The 20805-nt window shown below is 37.0% G+C and overlaps 1 protein-coding gene across 1 annotated transcript in view; it reads left to right on the top strand.

Moving 5' to 3' along the window:
* The window catches only part of nbas (NBAS subunit of NRZ tethering complex), a 203810-nt gene that overhangs the window by 93788 nt on the left and 89217 nt on the right, over positions 1-20805 (top strand). Inside the window, exons 34-41 of the mRNA XM_028439227.1 lie at positions 184-297; positions 3830-3987; positions 5740-5823; positions 7937-8113; positions 10301-10411; positions 12173-12296; positions 18606-18682; positions 19434-19571. Coding sequence (XP_028295028.1) covers positions 184-297; positions 3830-3987; positions 5740-5823; positions 7937-8113; positions 10301-10411; positions 12173-12296; positions 18606-18682; positions 19434-19571 — 983 coding nt within the window. The remainder of the gene's footprint in view (positions 1-183; positions 298-3829; positions 3988-5739; positions 5824-7936; positions 8114-10300; positions 10412-12172; positions 12297-18605; positions 18683-19433; positions 19572-20805) is intronic.

Raw genomic sequence — 20805 nt, 5'->3', positions numbered from 1 at the left:
TCCCTCTGCATCATGCTGCCTGTGTGGAGCCAGACGCCGATTTAGCAAAAAGATTTATTGGGACAGATATTACAAGTGATAAGCAGGATTATAAAATACGTGGTGTGGTTTGGGACGTCCCTTTAGGTTTTGTTTAGTCTGTACTGCATCGTTGAATTCTGGTGTAAATGTTTTCATGTCTAGGAGATGATGAGACTAATCGAAGAGGCCAAGTACTGAGTCTGATGGCAGAGCAAGCTCTCCAGTGTCTGGACTTCAAAGCATCTTACATCCACTGTCAGGACCTGATGGCTGCAGGTAGGTAGTCAAAAGACACATGAAACACCTGAATCATGAATCTGAGTGAGCTTAAGCACCACTGTTCTCCAAAGTAGTATGAATCAATAAACACGATGTTAAACCGTCCTTTGTGCCAAAAGATGGTATACACATGAGATTTACCATTTGACAGTGATGTGGGAGCTCTGTCTCAGATATGGGAAGGATGTAAATTTGGGACGCATCATCAGTAGTGTTCTTGAATCAGGGGGTGTTTCAGCCTTTTATACACAAGATACCCTCATCAATGGTGGCCAGCTACAGGGTGATCAAGCCTGAGCTTGCGTCCCATAACTGTTTCTCACTCTCTCATATCTGCACTTGGTTAGAAGGATTGAGATGGTGATCGTTCCCACTGAAGTATACTTCGAACTTTAGCACGATGCATTTCAAACCTACAACGGCGAAAAACGGAAGCACGCTGAGGCTAAATATCTTTGTTGATTCATCACATTTGAAAGTTTGGAAAGCAATTAAAGTTAGAAAGTGACAAAGTAGAACATTACAATGTGGTTATTTGATCCATAAAACTCGTGGAAACATATTTCATGTTGACATTTCAGAGATCCGCCATTGAGCTACTGATAAAACTTCCGGTTAACTTCAAAACAAGAGCTCTGTTTACAAAAGCGTTAAAAACTAATGGTTAAGTATGACTAGTATGCCCACCACATATACTTCAAAAATGTCCTGATATAGTATACATCCGGGTATTTCTTGCACACTCAATCTTTCCATACTATCTAATGTGAACGCACTACCTACTAATTTTGACGCCAGGCTTAGTACGAGTAGTACGTTAGTATGCAATTTCGAATGCAAACAAGCAACAACAAAAAAACGTGTCCAGGACGATAACTAATGCTACTTATTTTTTTGTAGAAAAAAAGAAAAGGAAAGAAAAAAATAAATAACTTGATTCATTTATTACCCTTGATTTAAGGATTTTTGTGAATATATGACATTTATTCTTGTCTTTATGAACTTTTTGCATTTCAAAGTTTTCAAGTTATTTTATAAAGACACATTTATTTTCTCTTAAAGTAACAAACTAGGTCCTTGAAAGTGCGGAGCGTCTCTCTTTGACTCACTCATGGCACAGTTGTTTACAACCTGAGAGTTTCTAAAGGTACGAGTATGTTTCATACAAGCAGTTTAGTTTGACATTACTTAACAAAACTGCCAAAGAGGTTTGTTATATAAATCATCTCAAGGTGAACATTTGTGTGGCTCAGTTTTCTAAGCAACTTATTTGGAGCTGAAACTATAAAATACGCCTAAAGTTGAAATAGTTGCCATCGACCAAACAAGTGTTAGGTTCATAAAGGCAACGTCTAGCAGCATAAAAAAAAGTAAGAATAACAAAATCAGTATAAAAGACATAGAAACTAACAGCGAAACAAAGACTCCATCAAAACACAACAATAGTTTAACTAAAAAAACCAAGACTAATGAATAACAGATACAAATCTAAAACAACCGAATGATGATCAAGTCCACAGATGAACATCATCCTCTCACAAGGGTAACACCTAATGCACATGTCAAACTCATGGCCCATGGGCCAAATCCAGCCCCTTTGAACATCCAATTCACCCAGCAGGAGAAAGTTAAAATGACAAAAAAACATGAATCATTGTGTAAATGAAACTCAACAATATTTGCAGGGACTCACAGTTTTCCCGGTATTTATATCACATGATTGCAGTCAAATACACAAAATTCTTACAAAATCCTTCAGTTTTCCCCAAATTATGACATATTTCCTTAAAATAAATAGAAATTGGTCACAAAATCCGGGAAAGTTAAGCAAAGCACATCACGTGTACTGTATTGTAATGTGCACACATTTAATAATTTGTTTTCTGTTCTGTCTCATTTTTGGAGTTGGACGTCTTGATTCAAAGCCTTACTTAATCCTGTAACAGTTTGATTTCAGGATTCTGCATGTTTTTTTCACACAGGCACTAATGAAGCCATCAGTGTTTGGGATAAAACCTGCATTTTGACTTCATTTCTATGAGCAAATTTCACGTGAATAAACAGACATTCACCTAAATTCCCACCTTGGTGAAAGACAGCAGACTGGGCGGTAATGAGAGAGGCAGAAAGAGGATAAGCAGCAGTGCTTTCTCTATCTCTCTCTATCTCTCTCTTTCTCTCTCTCTCTCTCTCTCTCTCTCTCTGTTCAGGCTGGGGAAATAATTAAATTGGATTGAAAGTCAGGCCCCATGTTTTCCAACTGTGATGACACTTGATTAAATGTAGCACAGCTATTACAATTTCTCTAAGAGGAAATGGATTTCAGATTTAAATTTGTTGTTCGATTTCAGCAGTTAGCAAAGTCCTACTTGGATGTGTTCCCCTGTCACACTGATGTGGCTTGTATTTAAATGGGGTTGCCTGAAATGTCTAGTAATTTATTAATATATAATTATAATAAAGAAAATTTTTATTATTAAATCAACATATTCTTACCTATTAATCTGTATATTAAATTTTTATATACATTCTTTGAGCGCTACAATATTATTAGATAGATATTGTTATAATTAGTGCCATATAAATAAAGTTGAATTCAATCATCATTCAATTATATTTATAATTAAGACACAACACACATTTTTAAACGACTGTATTCTGTACTTTCAGTTTGTCGAATTGAAATGTAGTTCAAGCAAAATGCAGTATAAAAATAAAGAGCTGGCACAATTCGTCACTAATCTTGTCTACTCAATATCTTTAACTCAGTATAACAAACATGATCAATAAATGTCTTTGGGGTCACCAGAAATTTGTGATATTGAAATGGGGTCACGATCCAAAAATAATTGGGAACCACTGGCTTAAAGCTGATATTCAGAGTTTCTGAGAAAGGTCTCAATGTCCCGCCCTAAACAGCCTCACTTCCTTCCCTGTCTCTACCAATCGACCAAAAGCCACGCCTCTACTTCTCTGCACGCGCATCACGGAACACAACAAGGCCGCATTGGGTCACATTGATATAGGTCTATGGGTCAGATAAGAGCCAAAATCATATTTACCTGTTTGCTGTTATGACGTTTCTGTGCACTGTTCCACATTCACTTTGATTGACAGTCTCAAAAACAGGAAGTTGAAGCCTATTGGTTGGGTGATCAGAGCGCTCGTTTACATTGCTATAGGGGCTTATAGGATGAAGGCGGGACTTATATACATGGATGTATATGAGTGACCACAGGCAGTAGACCATAGTAAGTTAGGTATTTTTTCACATTTCAAAAGGATGATACATAAATATGGATTTCTCAGAAACTCCAGATATGTCAACTTTAAGAGATAGATAGATAGATAGATAGCTTTATTTCAGACTTGGGGTCCATAAAAACCATACAAACAAACACAAAAACACATATAAAAAGATTAAATTAAAAAACTCAATTTAAAATGATAATATCTCTGCCTCTTTCATGTACATTTATCTCACTGTCCTTCCTCTATGTGTGGTCGTCTGATCTCTTGTTTACGTCAGGTTACAGCCCAGCATGGGAAGTGTGTTGTCTGCTTGGTCAGTGCGAGGGTTATGAAAACCTGGAGGCTCGACAGGAGCTGTTGGCCTTCGCGCTCACGCACTGCCCCGCTGACAGCATCCACGGCCTCCTGGCTGCATCCAGTGACCTGCAAACTCAGGTTAGACCATCACATAACAAATAACAACACAACATGTGATAGAATATCAACTAATAAGATGGAACATGTTTTTATTCCACACACGCTGCTTATTTTTGTGGTTCTACGAACGTTCATAACATTAAAGATGGTCTTGTGGGAACAATAATGGGCACCTAAGAGAGAACCTCAATTTACAAAGTGTTTTATTGTTTACATAATGCACATTGCTGTGATTAGAACACATTTTTGTGTACTCACAGATAGTTTAATGAAAATAGCAAGAGTCTGTTTGTTTCTTTCATGCTGTTTGTTCAACTATTCCCTTTGTGTTCATATAATACCTGCAGAGAGATCCTAATGTACTTTTTATTATGAAGGCACCACTAAATCTAGATGATGTTAAATATTTACCCGTTTGCTAGCTCATAACAGAGTTTGGGTCAATTATAATTGTAAGTGCGTATTTGATAATTAATTACAATTAAGGCATAATTATAATCGTAATCATAATTTAAAAAATCTGTTGCTGTTGTAATCGTAATTAAATTGTAGTCGAGTTTAGATAATTGACTTTGCAATTGTAATTGCCATTCAAATTCTGTAAAAAATGTCAATTATAATTTAACGCTAAACTGGGGAACCATGTTACAGTTCTATGTACAGTTCTACACATATGTTGATAAGAATTATTAAAATATGTTTCATATTAAGCTTTTCACATTTTACACTTTAAAAAATCTAGGGGTACACTGACATTAAAAAGGACACCCACATCAAAAATATTAATACCAATATTATTGTTATACCAATTATAAGGTAACCTAGAGATAGGAAAGAATTTAGATGATAGATATTTGTTTTTAGTGTATTTTACAGCTGATTTATGACCTGTTATCATAACAGATGCTAACAGAAAGCTAACACAACAGGAAAGTTAACTTTCAATGGGTTATTTATTTCAGGCTGTAATTGAACTTTAGTAATTGAGTACGTACTTGTAATTGACTTTCTGAGGATAAAAAATGATTGTAATTAATTTGTAATTGGAAAAAATGCTTGTCACTGTAATCATAATTGAATTGTAATCGAACATGGGTAATTGAAGATGTATTTGTGAATGAAAAATGTGATTGACCCCAACCCTGACTCATAACCACAAGTTGCATTCCCTCAGTGATATAAACAAATAATTGGTGACACATTTTTTGTGAACGAAAACAATTTTCATGAGCATGAAGCTAAAAAGTTTCTAACTTTTTGCACTAAATTATTTAATATTTACAATAGTCGCCTGCATAATTATGCGTACACCAACATACAAGCTCAATTTTAACAAATTTAAATGATTTAGTGATTCAGGAATTCCCTACTTGGGCTAAAGGACCTCTGGGGGTCCTCGGACCCCTGTTTGAAAACCTCTAGCTTGAGAAGATCAAGGATTTATTCATTTTTTTTTTTTTTTTTTGCATCTTTAGTTGGAAAGAACAAAAACAAAGGTACATACAGATTAAAAAATTTGCATAAACAAATAAAACTGACCATCCAGTTTATGTGTTTTGTATGGATATTTATTTCCTGATGATAAAAATTAATTTAAGATTTCAAAGTAGCTTTTTTATTTACAAGTATAATAAAAATCATCCAAGCTTGCTTTGCCATGTTTTATCACTTTTAACCCACATTTATGCTTTTCTGTTTCCGGATTTCTCAGATGAATCTGTGAGTTTTACTGTAAAATAACACTTTTTTTTTTCTATCTCCCTCCTTTAGGTGCTGTACCAGGCTGTTAACTATCAGATGGAGCCAGAAATAACCGAGACAGGACAGAACCTTGTCGAGTCAGATTCTGTGAAGGTTTGTACGTCTATTTCTGTCAGTCTGCACACATGTGGCCACCATGTACACGTATCATTTGTTTGCTCCGTGTTTTTATGTAGGTGTGTCTTTAATTTATGCCTGTTCCTGCCTTTCTATATTTGATGAGGTGTAAATCTAGTGTTAAGGTTACTCAAGCTTCCTTAGTTTATTTATGCTTCTTCTTACCTTCAGCACTGCCAGCTTTACGATGCCTTGAGTGGGTGTTAATGTTTCATGACTTCCATTGTATCTCCTTTGTGAGTGGATGGGTGCTGATTTGAAGCTGTCTGTTGTCATTTTATAGTCCTGTTGACATCCATACTTCTCACTTGTGTATATTTAAGCTCTCTTAGTGTGTGTGCATGGCGTGTGTGTGTGTGTTCCCTGTCTAAATAAAGTATTGATGAAGGGCATTCAATGAATATTCCACAGCTCACTGGACTTCTAACAGTAGTTTTTATTCAATTAGCATATTTGCAGTAACATCTACAATAGAATGTGGTTGTATGTTAAGAGCCGTCATCTGTATTTTACATTTTTACTTTGTTTCAACTATTATTACTATTGTATATTCAGCAATAGTTTTTTGAGTATCTTTATAGAAATGCTGCGCTTTTTGCAATTTACAAAAGTGTAAATACACCCCCAGATTTTTGCTGACCTGCCACAAGGGGTAAAATGCCTTGATTATGGGCTTTGCTCCTCGAGTAGTTAAGACACGCCCAGTCACAGCAGCCCCGCCCCCACCGTGCTGCACAGCTTTGCATGGAGCGGGGCGGGGCCAACAGGGATAGTTAGTGACATCACTGATCCAAAAAGACATCACTAATCTATTCTCAGCCAATAGGAAAGTTTACTCTAATATGTTACAACTAAAAACGCTAAATTTAAGTACTTAGACTAAAAATTGAAAAGTGGGACTATAAATTTTTAATATACTGCAATACTTCACACCTAATTATAAAGATATTCAGCAGAGAAAAGTGGTTTTAGGGTGTAACCCTACATTAAAAGGCATCAAAAAAGTGTTTACGTCTTTTCTGTGTAGCTCCTTAATACTAAAAAAAATATTTGATTGAATTTTTCTATTAGCATGTTTCTCCATACTGTTTTTTTTTTTTTTTGTTGAAAAAACTCAAATATATTAACTATGTAAACACATTTTCATCCAACGGACAGAGAGCGCATTGAAAATATGTTGTCGACCAACTGAAAAAAAGACAAAAAATCAGTTTATGTGTAGCAGTAGCAGACGGGCAATGTCATGATTTCTTTATATATTAGTAGATTGGATATTTTTTTTGTATTTTGCCATATGTTACAAGGCTATTTCTGAAGTTTATTAACCCTGTAATCAATAAAGACAAAAATCATCTTTAAAACAACATCCAGAAATAACTGATTTTGGAAGAATTTAAGAAAAGGATTTGTCATGTTAATTCTACTATTAAACATAGCCTGAAGGACTGTTTCTTCTTGTTTTCGGAGTTTGTAATCTCTGCCAGTGGAACTCGCTCCTGGCTGTAGCGTTCAGTTTTCATGACATGCCAAATATAAAACCTTTGCTTTTACGAAAACAACCTTTTTGTCCTCGGGGTGTTTTTGTCAAATGAAGGGGAAAAAAAAGACTAAATGAAAATGCATGATTCAACCGAATACTCTTTGATCGTAGTAACATTTGGGTAAGTTTAAGTAATTACTGAACTGCGTCGTCGTTAATCTGGTGAATTTGCTGTTTAGCAAATATTTTTCCCTGAGTGGCAGTTGGCATTTTGTCTCAGTCTCGCTATAGTGCTCTGTGCTGTCTGAACAGTCTAATAAGTAATTCCCTTCTGCACAATACAAACAATACGACAAACACACAATGCTTATTGAAGTGTGTTCTTTCTCAAATGCCTCCTAAAATGTGGAACAGAGTCGTGTCTATCACACGAGCAGAAATACTCTGAAGTCTTCCGCCTGCGTTTCTTTACTCTACTGCACTGATGGGTTCGGATGTTCTGATGTGTTAAATGAATGCAGTGGTGGAGATTTTGGGAAGATTTGAACGGGTAACAATCATCATTTGACAGTTGGATTTATCGTCAACAATATCCGACCTTTTCTTCAGGTTCATGACTCCGAAGCAGGCTCTTCGATGGGTTCAGCAGGGCAACTGCTGCACCGGACTACTGCTAAGACCATGGAGGTGCTGACTACCACTGGTTTGACCACCAAGGCCGTGTTGACTGCTGTTAGCGACCACCGGTGGTGGAAGGAATCCCTCAGTTTCCTTCGACCGCTTCATGTAAGGAAACGCTAGTACACTGCTGATGTTGATACACTGAGAAGTGTTTTGTGTGCAGAATATAATGTTTGAAACAATATAATCCCTAAAGTTCAAAGAGTTCAAAACTTCCGCTTTGAATTAATGGTCCTTTAGTTACTTTAGTCCAGCTTCTTAATATTAAATAAGGTATTTTGCAGAGGTGGGAATAGGTCATTGCTTCTCAAATCTCAAGTAAGTCTCAAGTAATGTCGCTAAAGTCCCAAGTCAAGACAGTCAAGTCAAAAGTTCTCATAGTAATTCCAGCAAGATTGTGTTTGTCTTCTTATTATGTTCAGTTGTCTGAATAAATAAAACCATAACATATTACTCATAAAGAAGACAAAAAGAATCTTGCTTGGATTACTACGCGGAAGTCAAGGAAACTTCAAAGGAAACATCAAAGTGATCAGCAGAATTGACCCTCGTCAGCTTCCGTAGATTTGAATTGATTAGCAAACCTTCGACTTTTGTCACGATAATTCCAGCAAATTATTTTTGTATTCTTTTTTAATAACATGTTAAGGTTTGATTTATTCCAAAAATAATCTTATTATTAATACATTATTATGCAGAAGTCAAGGAAACATCAAAGCGATCAGCAGACTTCTCTGACGAAGACTGGCAGTTGACAGTGGAAAAATGTGAGGCGATCAAAGTGGATTTCCTAAGGAACAGTTGTCTGAATAAATGACACCCTTAACATAATACACTTAAGTCCTCAACTTTAATTTACCAGTCTTAACAAGTCATGATTCTATAATGTACAACAGCAAGTGGCATTTTACAGAGCAAGTTTATTCCACAAACAATTAATTACTTGGACAGAATACATATTTTTCAAATAATAGAGATACAATCTGACATAATGCTTTCATAAACCAATCAATCCAGCATCTTTTTTGATTTTTTAATTTTCACAGTTCCTCTGTTAACCAAATAAACCGTAATCATACTGGGAAGTAGAACGAGGTATAATTTTTCCAAATCAATTACTAATCACATTATCTTCTTTAAATCCAAAGGATATCACTCTTGGAATCATTTTCTCTGCTAGTGCGTGCACGTCTCAGCCTAGCTTGATGTTTTCAGCTGCTTTCTGATTGGCTCTCAGTTTATTTAAAGGTAGACCTGTCAATCAAAGTCCTGTTTGCCTTCCGAGTGTCGTTCCGCAGGGGTTTGATCACTTATTGATCATTAATAATAATTGCATTTAATAAAATCTGTTGTCATGGAAGGCTAGGAAGTCAAGTCTTCCCGAGTTAGCAGACTCAAGTCTGAGTTAAGTCACAAGTCATTTGTTTTCAAGTTTATCTCGAATTGCAAGTCCTTTACTATTTTGTCAAGTCAAGTTTGAAGTCATCAGATTTGTTACTCTGAGTCCACACCTCTGGTATTTTATTTTATTATTTATTATGGTTGCATCCAGTGATACTTATTTATCTCTTCCAGCATCAATAGGGTATTTCGAAATTTACTGGATGTTTCATCTTTTTCTCTACTTTTAGAAAATACAGCATGAGGGAATTTTTAGTACCACCAGTATTTTTTTTGCAACCTTACCACGTTCAAAATAACTTTAATCATTATTTTATAACCCGTACTACAGCTTACTTTGAAATGTTGCAGGTAATCCTGACTTTGTCGATGTATTTTGCTGCTGCCCAGTGATTGGCCGATGGCTAACTTGTAATTAGTGTGTAATAGGGTTAATGAGACTGTGTGTTTTTGACACATTGTTGTGAATAAACACAATTGTAGGGTATATAAAAGGCCTGAATAAACAATCGATGAAATTGTGCATGGACAACGTGCTCGTGCAAGTCTGACCCATGCTCTCGTTTTTGACACATCTTGCTCACAGACTTGATAGACCAAAAATAGGCAATCAAAAGCTCATCTCCTGCATAATTAACTGGCCCTCCTATTGAATATTTCAATAACAAGTGGTTGCCAAAGGCTGGCCTAGCCCTGCAAATTGCCAGTGTGGATGAATGCCGTTGCTGAACTCCGACAACTGTTTGGGAGGGGGGGTTTGGTGAATGATGATGGTCAGAACTTTGTGAGCAAAAGGAAATTTATGGGGAGGATGTTAGCGGTGGGACAGGGAGGGATGATTGTGCTTTGGGCACGCTGTGAAAGTTTAATGATGTTTTGATGGCTTCACAGGGTCGTGGTGCAGGAACCAGTGGCCAAGAAGTGTGCAGCAACTTAAACCTCGAGCACCAAGGCTGCTGCCCATTTTATCAGGATCTCATTGAAGATCCCTATGTGGACATGGTGAGTACAACCAGTGAGTTTCTGCTCATTATTTTAACTTAATTACGTAACTCCTTTTTAATGTTTTCCCTTAAGCCTTTTTCACAAATTATAGCAGAAAATCCTGACAAAATGTGAAACTATGAGGCACAAACTTTCCTTCTTTTGTTCTTTTCTGACTTTTGTGTTCAAAAACTATAGTTGTATTGTTAAAAGCACTTGGCAATTTCTATAACTACGGAAAGCACTTAGATTGAACATGTTTATTGCGGCTTCTTTTTGAATAATAGGTTTCATTTATTCAGACAGCTGTTCTTAGGAAACCCACTTTTGATCTCCTGACATGTTTTGACTAACAACTGCCTGTCTTCGTCAGAGGCTTCTGCTGATCGCTTTGATGTTTCCTTTGCAGTTTCCTTGACTTCCGCACAATAGTTCCTTTTTGAGTAATATGTTAAAGGTTTCATTTATTCAGACAATTGTTCCTCAGGCAATCGACTTTTGAGCTCTTGACATGTTTCAGCTGGCAATTGCCAGTCTTTGTCACAGGTGTCTCCTGATCACTTTGATGTTTTTTTGACTTTTGCGCTGTAATTCCAGAAAGATTATTTAAAAAAAAAATATATATAATATGTAAAGGTTTCATTTATTCAGACAATTGTTTCTAAGGAAATCTATTTTGGATATCCACCACTGCCAGTCTTCCTCAGAGGCGTCTGCTGATTGCTTTGATGTTTCCTTTGAAGTTTCCTTGACTTCCGCTTAGTAATTCCTTTTTGTTTTCTTCTTGAAAACCATTTTATGGTTTAATTCATTCAAGCACCTGTTCCTTAGGAAATCCACTTTTGATCTCCTGACATGTTTCGTCTGACAACTGCCAGTCTTCGTCAGAGGCGTCTGCCGATTGCTTTAATGTTTCCTTTGAAGTTTCCTTGACTTTTGTGTAGTAATTCCAGCAAGATTCTTTTTGAATAATATGTTAAGGTTTCATTTATTAACTTTTAATTGTTATGGCAGGGAACGTCACAAACTACTACCAGTGGATGGATTTGATATCACTGGGAAAAAGAAATGTTAAGAAAAGAAGTTAGAGCAAGCACTTTAGAAAGACCTTTACACCTGGAAAAGGCTCATCCTGAGGTATGACTGAGCTTTTTTTTACCACCACACACAAATCATTTGGATCGCTAAAGGAGTGGACGCGAGGGGAAACAGAAAAGACCAATACATCTCTTCTCATGCCGTTTTAATAGGCCTCTCCAAATCCCTCCCTCTGCTTATTGTCCATCATACATCTCTCTTCCACTATCCATCTACCAATGATTGCTCCCTAAGTCCATCTGTCCATGATCAATTGGATTAGTTTTACCCCAACATTGTCAATGGAAGGTGGCTGATTGAAAGAGAGAAAGAAGGACAAGTGCTGCTGGACTGAAGATGGAAGGAGAGACAGTGTTAAAGACAGGCAGGACACATACTGTGTGTAAGAGATAGCTTTGGGTCGGTTGAAGCACAACTTTATTTTTTCTCCCTCCGACGATTGAAAAATAACCGTTCTCACAACAATCCTGTAAACTAGTTCTCCAAAGGCCTTGTTGCTTAAAAGCTTTACGCAGCTCTGGAGCTCATTTGTTTACTCTGTTTCTCATCCATGTGGCGCCTTGGGAACAAAAGGCGCTCAGTCATCTTAATCACATCTCATCATGTTTTTTCTGATCTGATCTGCCTTCTGCTGGGATTTCCTTACTTTATCTCTCACCCTCCTCCACTCTGTCGTTTTAGAGTCAAGATGTTTATTCGTTCTACAAAGATGTGCCTCAGGAAAACTTTGCTGAGGTTTTGCTGCGGACCGGGAAACTGGCCGAGGCCAAGACTGAAGGGAAAACCCTTTTTCCTGCTACAGAAGGTAAGAATGTAAAATAATAATTCCAGAATACAATACAGTGAATAATGAGAACAATTATGTGACTCCTTCCAGGGTTCTCACCAGGAATATTTCTCAGAGTAGGGGAAGTGAGTGTTGTAGGGGGGTCTTGTGGAAAATGTTGAAATTTATAACCCTCTGAAACACTATTTTCCGCATTTTGAGGGCCAAATTTTGTGAAGTAAAGCTGAGGTTTTTTTTCTATATAATACTGTATAGTCAAGAAGTAACATTTTACAAGGCTCATTCAAAGACGTACTTTTCAAATTTAAATGAGGTATTATGTGGGACCTGCAGTAATAGTGGGACTGTTATAGCGTGAAAACAACCCATGCATGCCTGGAAGTCCCTTTTGTGTCCAAGTGTGCAACAGCCCCCTACGCTTGTTGAAATACACCATAGGGGATCAAAATTACGCTGTAGGGAATTAAAATCACACCATCGGGGGTCCCTACGCTAAACAGCCCTGTCGAGAACTCTGCCTTCACAATAAGCAAGTGGCTAAATCCAAACAAACTAATCCAGTGCTTTTCTAAATTTGTAGAATCAGGCTGGGATTTTGAGAGATGTCTTACTTTCATTTTTGCTTGCCATCCAGCTTAACTCATCCCATAAGGCCCAATTTTCCACCTGATTGGAAGTGTATTTTTTACACAGCTGTTTGTAGTGTTTTCCATTAGGATTGTAGTAAGTCTGGTGTAGCATAACACATGGATCATATTTTCTCCATTTGTCAGCCATCTGCACATCAGTATCGCTATTATTTGTCTTTGTACAGCCTTTTTTTTTTGCACATATATATTGTACATGTTTTCTTTCTTCTTATATTCCAGTTTTCTTTGCTCTCTTAACTTTTTTTTATGTCTTGTACACTTTACTGGGGGAATAGTAAGAGAACAACAGCGATGCAGGTTAACATCGCACAGAGAAGATGCATTCAGGTGCACTTTAAAGTCATGAAATCTGATACATCTTTGAAAGTAGTGTAAGCGCCTGCTTCCTCAAGGAGCAATGTAAATGTCTTTAAGTTTAGCCACCGAAATGCTGCGCAAACGCTGCATTATGCTGTTCTCAGGTTCCAGCAATCACTGAATCCGTTTTAGCTGTGGCTCTTTATGTGTGATTGTGTTTCACTTTGATAGACTTGCTTGTTAAGCTTCCTGTGTACATTGGAACGTGCTTTTTAACCGTAGAATATAGACTAAACTGGTAAAAAAAATTATGTAGACTTCTGCCTTATACTGTTTTTCAGCATTATCTGACAGTCCATCTTTATAACTATAATGTGACAAAATTGTACATCTTCTCATATATTCTTTTTCTGCGACTACACCAAACTTGCCATATTTTAACCTATTTGCATTGCTTTTTCTACCCATATTTTTGCTCCTTTGGATGAATTTTTGTTACATTACACCCAATTCTGCCACTTTTCCATCAAATATCAATGCTTTTTCTGCACAAGACATTTTCGACACTTATAAACCCTTTCCACCATTTTCTCACCTAATGTCGCATATGTTGACACATCATTGTCACTTTTAACCTCAGTTCACCATATTTCATGCATATTTTTGGTAATTTAACAACATTCCCGCTTTGTCATGCCCATTATTTGGCAGTTTAAACCACCATAATTGTTCCTACTTTTTAAATTACATTACCTCAACCCCCCTCCCCCACTTTCTGCCACTTTTAAGCCAATATTGACACGTTGAACCCTTTTTACCACTTTTTCTGTATGTTTTTGGCCACTCTAATTTGCAACTTTTAACCAATTTCTGTGGTTTTTAAAATCCCATTTCACCACCTATTCCACCATCTTTTAGCACATTTTATTTCTTATTAAAACAAGGATTTACATCTATATACTACTATATATGTTGTATTACTGCTATATGTTCAATCAACACGTTTGGTAGATTTATTTTTCCAAAAACAGAGATTTGTTTCTCACTGAAACTACCAGTAGGCTAATGAATTAAATATAGCAAACGAGTAATAAATCTGAAATTTTTTATTGTGTGCTTACAGATTGTTTTTATTATTTATTATTCTTCAACAGGATAGGGACAACTTTCACTGTAGGAATACATTGTGTATGACAGTACATTATGTTTTTTTTAAGTGTGGAAGAGTAGGAGGCACATGGCTTAAGGTTAAATGTTTGAAGGGGTACAGGACTGTGAAAAGTTTGGGAACACGGAACAGTCAGATATTTGATATTTTCCATGAAAAGGTAGTAAAACATGATGTAAAAGCCTGTCAAAGCAGCAAAATTAAAGACTTTAATCATTCAGGACATGCCCGTAGCAGCTCTGATCATTCGAGGAACATAACTCGTAATAATCTGTCTAATTTAAAAAAAAAAAAAAATTGCCAGTTGCAAAAACTTTTTACTTTTGGGAAATATGTCAGAATGACATTTCAAAGAGTTTCGCACTTGGTGACTTTTATTCAAGTTGAGCTTATTTTCCTTAGAGCTCCGTCTTACTGAAGCTGCTTGCTGAGTGTGCTCAGTCTAAGGCCTTGGTTCCCTTCATCTGTCTAGCCTGGGAGAACATAAGTGTTGGTTAAGCAGGGGACAAGAGGGGAGGAGTAGCAGCTTCACTTTGATAAATTAATGTTTCCTCACGTGTCCCACGGCAACAGTAAAATATTACGCATCAACGCAATGATAACAGAACGACAGCATCAAGTGAAAACATCAGGGCTGCACCGCGTGATGGATCACAAGGGCATGACAAATCAATGCAGCAAAAAAATCAAGTGGATGTGTGCAGGCGTTGGTTTGACTATCTAATTATTTGTCTTTGAGACTTTACATGTGTGTACGTGAATGATAATGATAACAAATGTACTTCTAACATTTTGACGAAATGTGAGAAGTTGGACGCACACACATTAGGGCTAAGCCTCTTCATGCTGTCATTCAAATAAATATCCCTCTTTTATAAAGTCACCTTCCCTTTGGAGCTGCTGCAGAGTGCAACGTGTGGTGAAAGAGAAAAGCAGTGCGTCTGATAACGACCTCCGATTAATGAGCAGCGTGTCAGCGCTCAAAAACAGACCAAGAGATGGCCTTTAAGAAAATAAATATATTGATTTTTTTCCCTTTTTTCACCTGCAGCAGATAAGGTGCAGGTAATTAACGATGACACAAGTAGAAAGTGACTTAATGGGTTTTGGGTAAATAAGCGGCGCTGACACGAGCACTTGATGTGAAGAGAAAACACATTTTCAGCGCTGCCATTGGCTGCTGTAACCGGTGGCCATAATCATTTTTTCACACTGGCTGCACAGGTGAAATAATAAGTAAAGTCCTTGTCTCGCCATTGTGCTAACAACATGCCATTTCAGCTCACACAGGAGCTTGGATTGTGCATTCATGTGTGGACATACACACTGAAGCACACCCCCTTCTAAAAAAAAACCCCCAGAGTGATCCTTTATCATTTTCTTGAAGTCAAAAATTTGTATGCTTTTAAAGTCAGGGTTATCTTTTCTGTGCGTGCGTGCGTGTCTGTTTACCCCTCTGGTAATTCTTGTCCCGATGGTATCTGTAGCTTTAGAGAGGCGTGTAATCAACTCATTCTGAGGTGTAGCTCATTGAAACCCGAGGGATGGGGGGAAGAAAAAAAAAAACAAGAGGAAGAGGAGGGTGGGCACTGTTAAAGCTCTTTGAACCACCCAAGCTCACACATGCACACACTGACTCTCTGAAAGTTCTCCCTTTTGGGCAGAAGGATGTTGTCAATGACCATATATCTACAACAAATTCATGTTTGGTGTTTAAAACAACATCAAATCTTAAAGGAAGTCATTAATAAATGTGTCCAAATTTTGGGATGTACTGTAATGTTCAAATCTGTTTTTTATGCATTTTCAACCAAACTCTGTAGATGTTAAAATCAGGGCTCGGAGAGGTCTCAAGATTGTTCCTTAATGGCAGTATTTTGATATTTTAACCATTTTAACCAAACTCATGAGTATACAGTATACTACTACATCTTTTCGTTCTTGATTATTGGCATGTTGCCACAAACTTGAATAGTTGCATATCGTCACATACTGTACATGTTTTATTTAATTATTTTCAATGTCCTAAGTCAACGAAAAGCCCCTCATGAGTATATACTGTCTACTATATACTATAAGTATGGTTAGGATGATTAGGATGATGACCGTTCCCACTGAAGTATTCTTCCAAGTTTCCAAGATGCATTTCGAACCTTTAACGACAAATACCTGGACCACACTAAGGTTAAATATCAAAGTTGATTCTCCACCGTTGAAAGTTCTGAAAGCCTTTTAAGTGAGAAAGTGACCAAGTAGAATATCAACATATACTCATTTGATCCATAAAAGTCACGGAAACACATTTCATGCCGACATTTTGGAGATTTTCAGAGACCCGCCAATGTGCTACTGAACAAAACTTTCGGTTAACTTCAAAACAAAAGCCCTATTTACAAAAACGTTCAAAAACTAATGGAAGACCAGAAGAAATGTTTTTGTTTTGAAAAGGAGATGTTTGATTTTTAGCTTGAAGCCGGTCCCAGGACGATTCTGCCCACAATGCATCATGTGACGGTTGCGTGTGATTAGTGCCCACCATTCGTTCTTCAAAAATGTCCCGATATATTATACATGTGGATATTTCTCACATACTCAGTCTTTCCATACTATCTAATGTGAACGCACTACATACTAATTTTGATGCCAGACTTAGTATGAGTAGTGCGTTAGTATGAGTCATACGTTAGTATGACCTTTACTTTAATTCATAGCTTAAAAATAACAAAACTTAATGTAAAAGTGATACTGACACATTTCCAAATCTTTTTTAGCTCACAGATTTATTTTACACTGAAATAGATCTGTTATTTTCCGCATCTCCTATCACAATTTCTCAATGCTTCGGTCGCGTCCTCTCCTCCACTGTCCATGCTCTACTTTTCTCTTTTTGTTTCATTTTGGTCCTCACTCTTATCACCAGCACAGGCTTCTGTTCTCCTCCGGTCTGGGACTACAAAGCATTTCAGTCTGCTTCTCCCTTCTGTCTCCTGACAATTCCCTGAGAGCGAACAAATGACTTAGTCAGCGATAGCCCCAGGGCATCCATGTTGTTGCAATGTTTATTGTTTCTCTGGTAAACAGACGTTATTGTCACCTGTGATGGCATGATTCATCCCAAAAATATCATTGTGTGCGACTTTGATGACCTTGAGGGAACATTTTTGGAGTTGAGTTGATTCTTGAGCCCAAAGCATTTGTGTAGACTCTAAATCCCTTCAGCCTGAGAGGCTTTGCTAAATCCTGGACTGTGTCCCAGTTTTATGTCCGTTTCAAACTTTGTGTTAAAGAATGTTTTTACTTTGAAATAGTTTCTCTAGGAGTTTTCAATGTCCTTTTTTAAATCAAATGTTTCAGGAAAAAAACAAGTACATTTACAGAATTGAATATAAAAGTTGAAATGCTAAACAATATATACAGTAAGTGTTCCTGACCAACCATGGTATGACTAGGTATTGGATCTAATATATTTTGAGTCAAGTAGAGTCTGATTAACTAGTTAACACCTCCATACATATGATTTTAATTGGTGGATTGGATTAAGTTTTGCAAATTAGAAGACAGACATTGTGTTAACATTCCTCAAATCATACCAGAACAGTATTTCATTTGTGTCGGAGTGTAAGAAAAAAATTGATTTTTGAATCATATTTGTTAATGAAAAAAAAATTAATTGTGCTAACATATGTATAGTGGAAAGGTCTTGGAAGTTTGGTGTTTTCCTGCACCAGGGGTTAACCTCAGAGGAGTATGAGCAAAAGGGAGCAACTTTGATACTGCTTTCTCCCATGGATTTTTCCAAGTTTTTTGAGGCGATTGAGTTATTTGCCTCTAGCGTGTGCAATCCTGACTCTACCCGAGGGGATGCACATATTCGGGTGGACCAGACCTTTCCACTGACACCTCATTTGGCCCGATCCAAGCATTTTTGGGTTATATAATAACCATTGAATAGCAATAACGGCCATCTTGAAAAATAACCGCCATATTGAATTTTTGAGTGGCCAACGCCTTTTTCCAAAATAGTGGCCCTTAGAGCGTATCTGTTCCAAATGTCATGCTTTTATACCAAAGTGAACGATTGTCTTGAAGTCTGCTGCACCATCATTATACGTTCACTGTATCTAGACAATGGTTGTCTCAGAATCTAAGCAGAGCAATTGTTCACTGGGTTTAATTCATTTTTTACCCTAAACTTCTTCCTCTCTTCTGCAGTTTTGCTGCAGCTTGCCAATGATGCATTTCCCAGGGACATGATGCTGGCTCTGTCCTACTTACTCGCTTTGCCTCAGGTAGGTGGACACACACATACACACAGTCGTATATATAATTATTTAAGACAGTTGGTTTAGATTTCTTAAGTGTGTTAGTCAAATAGTGAGGAAGTTTATATCCACAAACCCTTTGAAAAACAAGTTTTAAACTAAAATCAGTGTTTTCCAAAGAGCTTAAAATGTCAACTTGCTTCAAGTGATGGCAAGAATAATTTAAACTTAAGCTTAAAAACAATTAACCCAAGTAACAAAAAGGTTGGTTTAAGCCAGGTGAAATCTAATGAAGTGAAACTTCTCTCAGATTTGACCTTAAATAGAATCATGCTGAGAATTACTGTAAGTGATTAATAAAATACTTGGTAGAGGTTTTAGAATATTACTGTATAGTTTTGCTGTATGGGAAAGGCAATCAGTGATTGTCAGCGTCATCATTGTTCAAACTATCATTTAATTAGTTTAGATTTGCTTTACTTTAGCAAATAAGCCTGTATTGTCCTCTATGTTGTAAGTTGTTTATTAAGTCAATAAAAAAATGATTGAATATGCTTCATTTATCTTTATACAAATGATTAAAAACAGGTCAGATTGATGCACTGCAACTAACACTTTTATTTGATAAATACCACAAGAAATGTTGGCACCATTTTCATTTCACGGTTTCCAGTTTCCATATCTGGGAAAACTCTTTGTAAATAAGGTCTAAAAACATAGTTGTAAAAAGTATGAACACAACTAAGTTCAAGTTGACATCTTCTCTTCATTTTTGCAGGTGTTAGACGCCAACAGGTGCTTTGAGAAGCAGTGTCACTCTGCCCTGTCGCTCCAGCTCGCCGCGTACTACTACTCGCTGCAGATCTATTCTCGTCTCACGCCTTGTTTTAAGGATAAGAACCACAGCCTCTACAAGGTCAGCATTGATTGACAGCTCTCTCTGTGTGTGAAGGATCGTGAGTTTGGTTGAGTGAATGTCCGCACTGGGTGTTACTGTTAAAGAAAACTGGTTTCACGCTATCAAACTATGTCTATGTAGTTTATTGGTTTTGTCCCAACACAGCTAAAAAAAAATACGACTTAAAGATCATCACACTAAAAAAAAAAAAATAATCCAACATTCAAGTCATCGCCTACAGAAGACAATCTGACTGTCATTGTGATGACGAAATATAAGCCAATCCTACATTAAATTGCTAATTTTTGTAGAAAATATTCAGCTATTTTAAAACTTGGGCATAAAAAGCGCCCTTCTGTTGTCCTACCCTGACTCCCTCTTTCCTGTTCTTTTTCTCCTCTCTGCCCTCTCTTTTTATATTCTCTCTTTAATAAAGTTTGTCTCACCCTTCCTTAGGGAGGGCTGGTAAAGGTCACAGCTATCCAATAAAATAATTGTATCTATTTAATTTCAATAATAAAACAAGCATAGCTGTAATGGAAAGATTGCACTACATGTAGTTTTGACCTATGACAGCAAGGTAAAAAAAAGAGCTTGTTTTCCACTCATAGATATATATGTATTTCATCCCCAACCATTGGGCCATTGGGTCTTGTAATAGGATTAGAGTTTCTATAGAAATTATATGTCCAGATGTGTGCCTAATATAGCTTGAACTTTTTTCATCTCCTCTGTGTTTTGTCAACATTTACTGCAGCGGATTTCTGCGTGTGTGTTTGCACCTGCTTGTCAGTCGTACTTTTTTCCAGTGCTAAAACAATTACTGCAACCAGTTCCAGATTTTATGAATTGCATTGCGCCCACTGCATTAATTTATTTGCATGTCCTCCTCCCATTTTTTGTGTCCCTTAAGAGATCCGCCTACTATACATATTCATCACATTTTAATACCCCTAAACCTTTAGTGAATCAGCCCCTTAGTTGGGAGGGAAAAAATAAGGTAAGGGAAAAGTAATCAAAGAAAGCTTTAAAAGTGTGACAGAAGAGGTGTCGGGGTGACTGTTGTAGAATAAGAGCAGAAATGGCTATGACCTTTTCCTTGAGTGGACCAAGGCTCTCATGGGTTTCAGTCCAGGTAGAGGAAGTGAGGTGAAATGTTGAAATAAAAGAAGAGAAAAGTGGAAGAGAGCAGCAGTAGAAAAAGTGGATAAGTGTGTCCCAGTTGACTATTCAAGGTCAGGAGCGTACACAC

Source organism: Gouania willdenowi, chromosome 24, assembly GCF_900634775.1.
Source record: "Gouania willdenowi chromosome 24, fGouWil2.1, whole genome shotgun sequence".
Taxonomy (NCBI): Eukaryota; Metazoa; Chordata; class Actinopteri; order Blenniiformes; family Gobiesocidae; genus Gouania; species Gouania willdenowi.
Note: the sequence above shows the minus strand (reverse complement) of the source record. Positions and strands in the feature narration are given on the sequence as shown.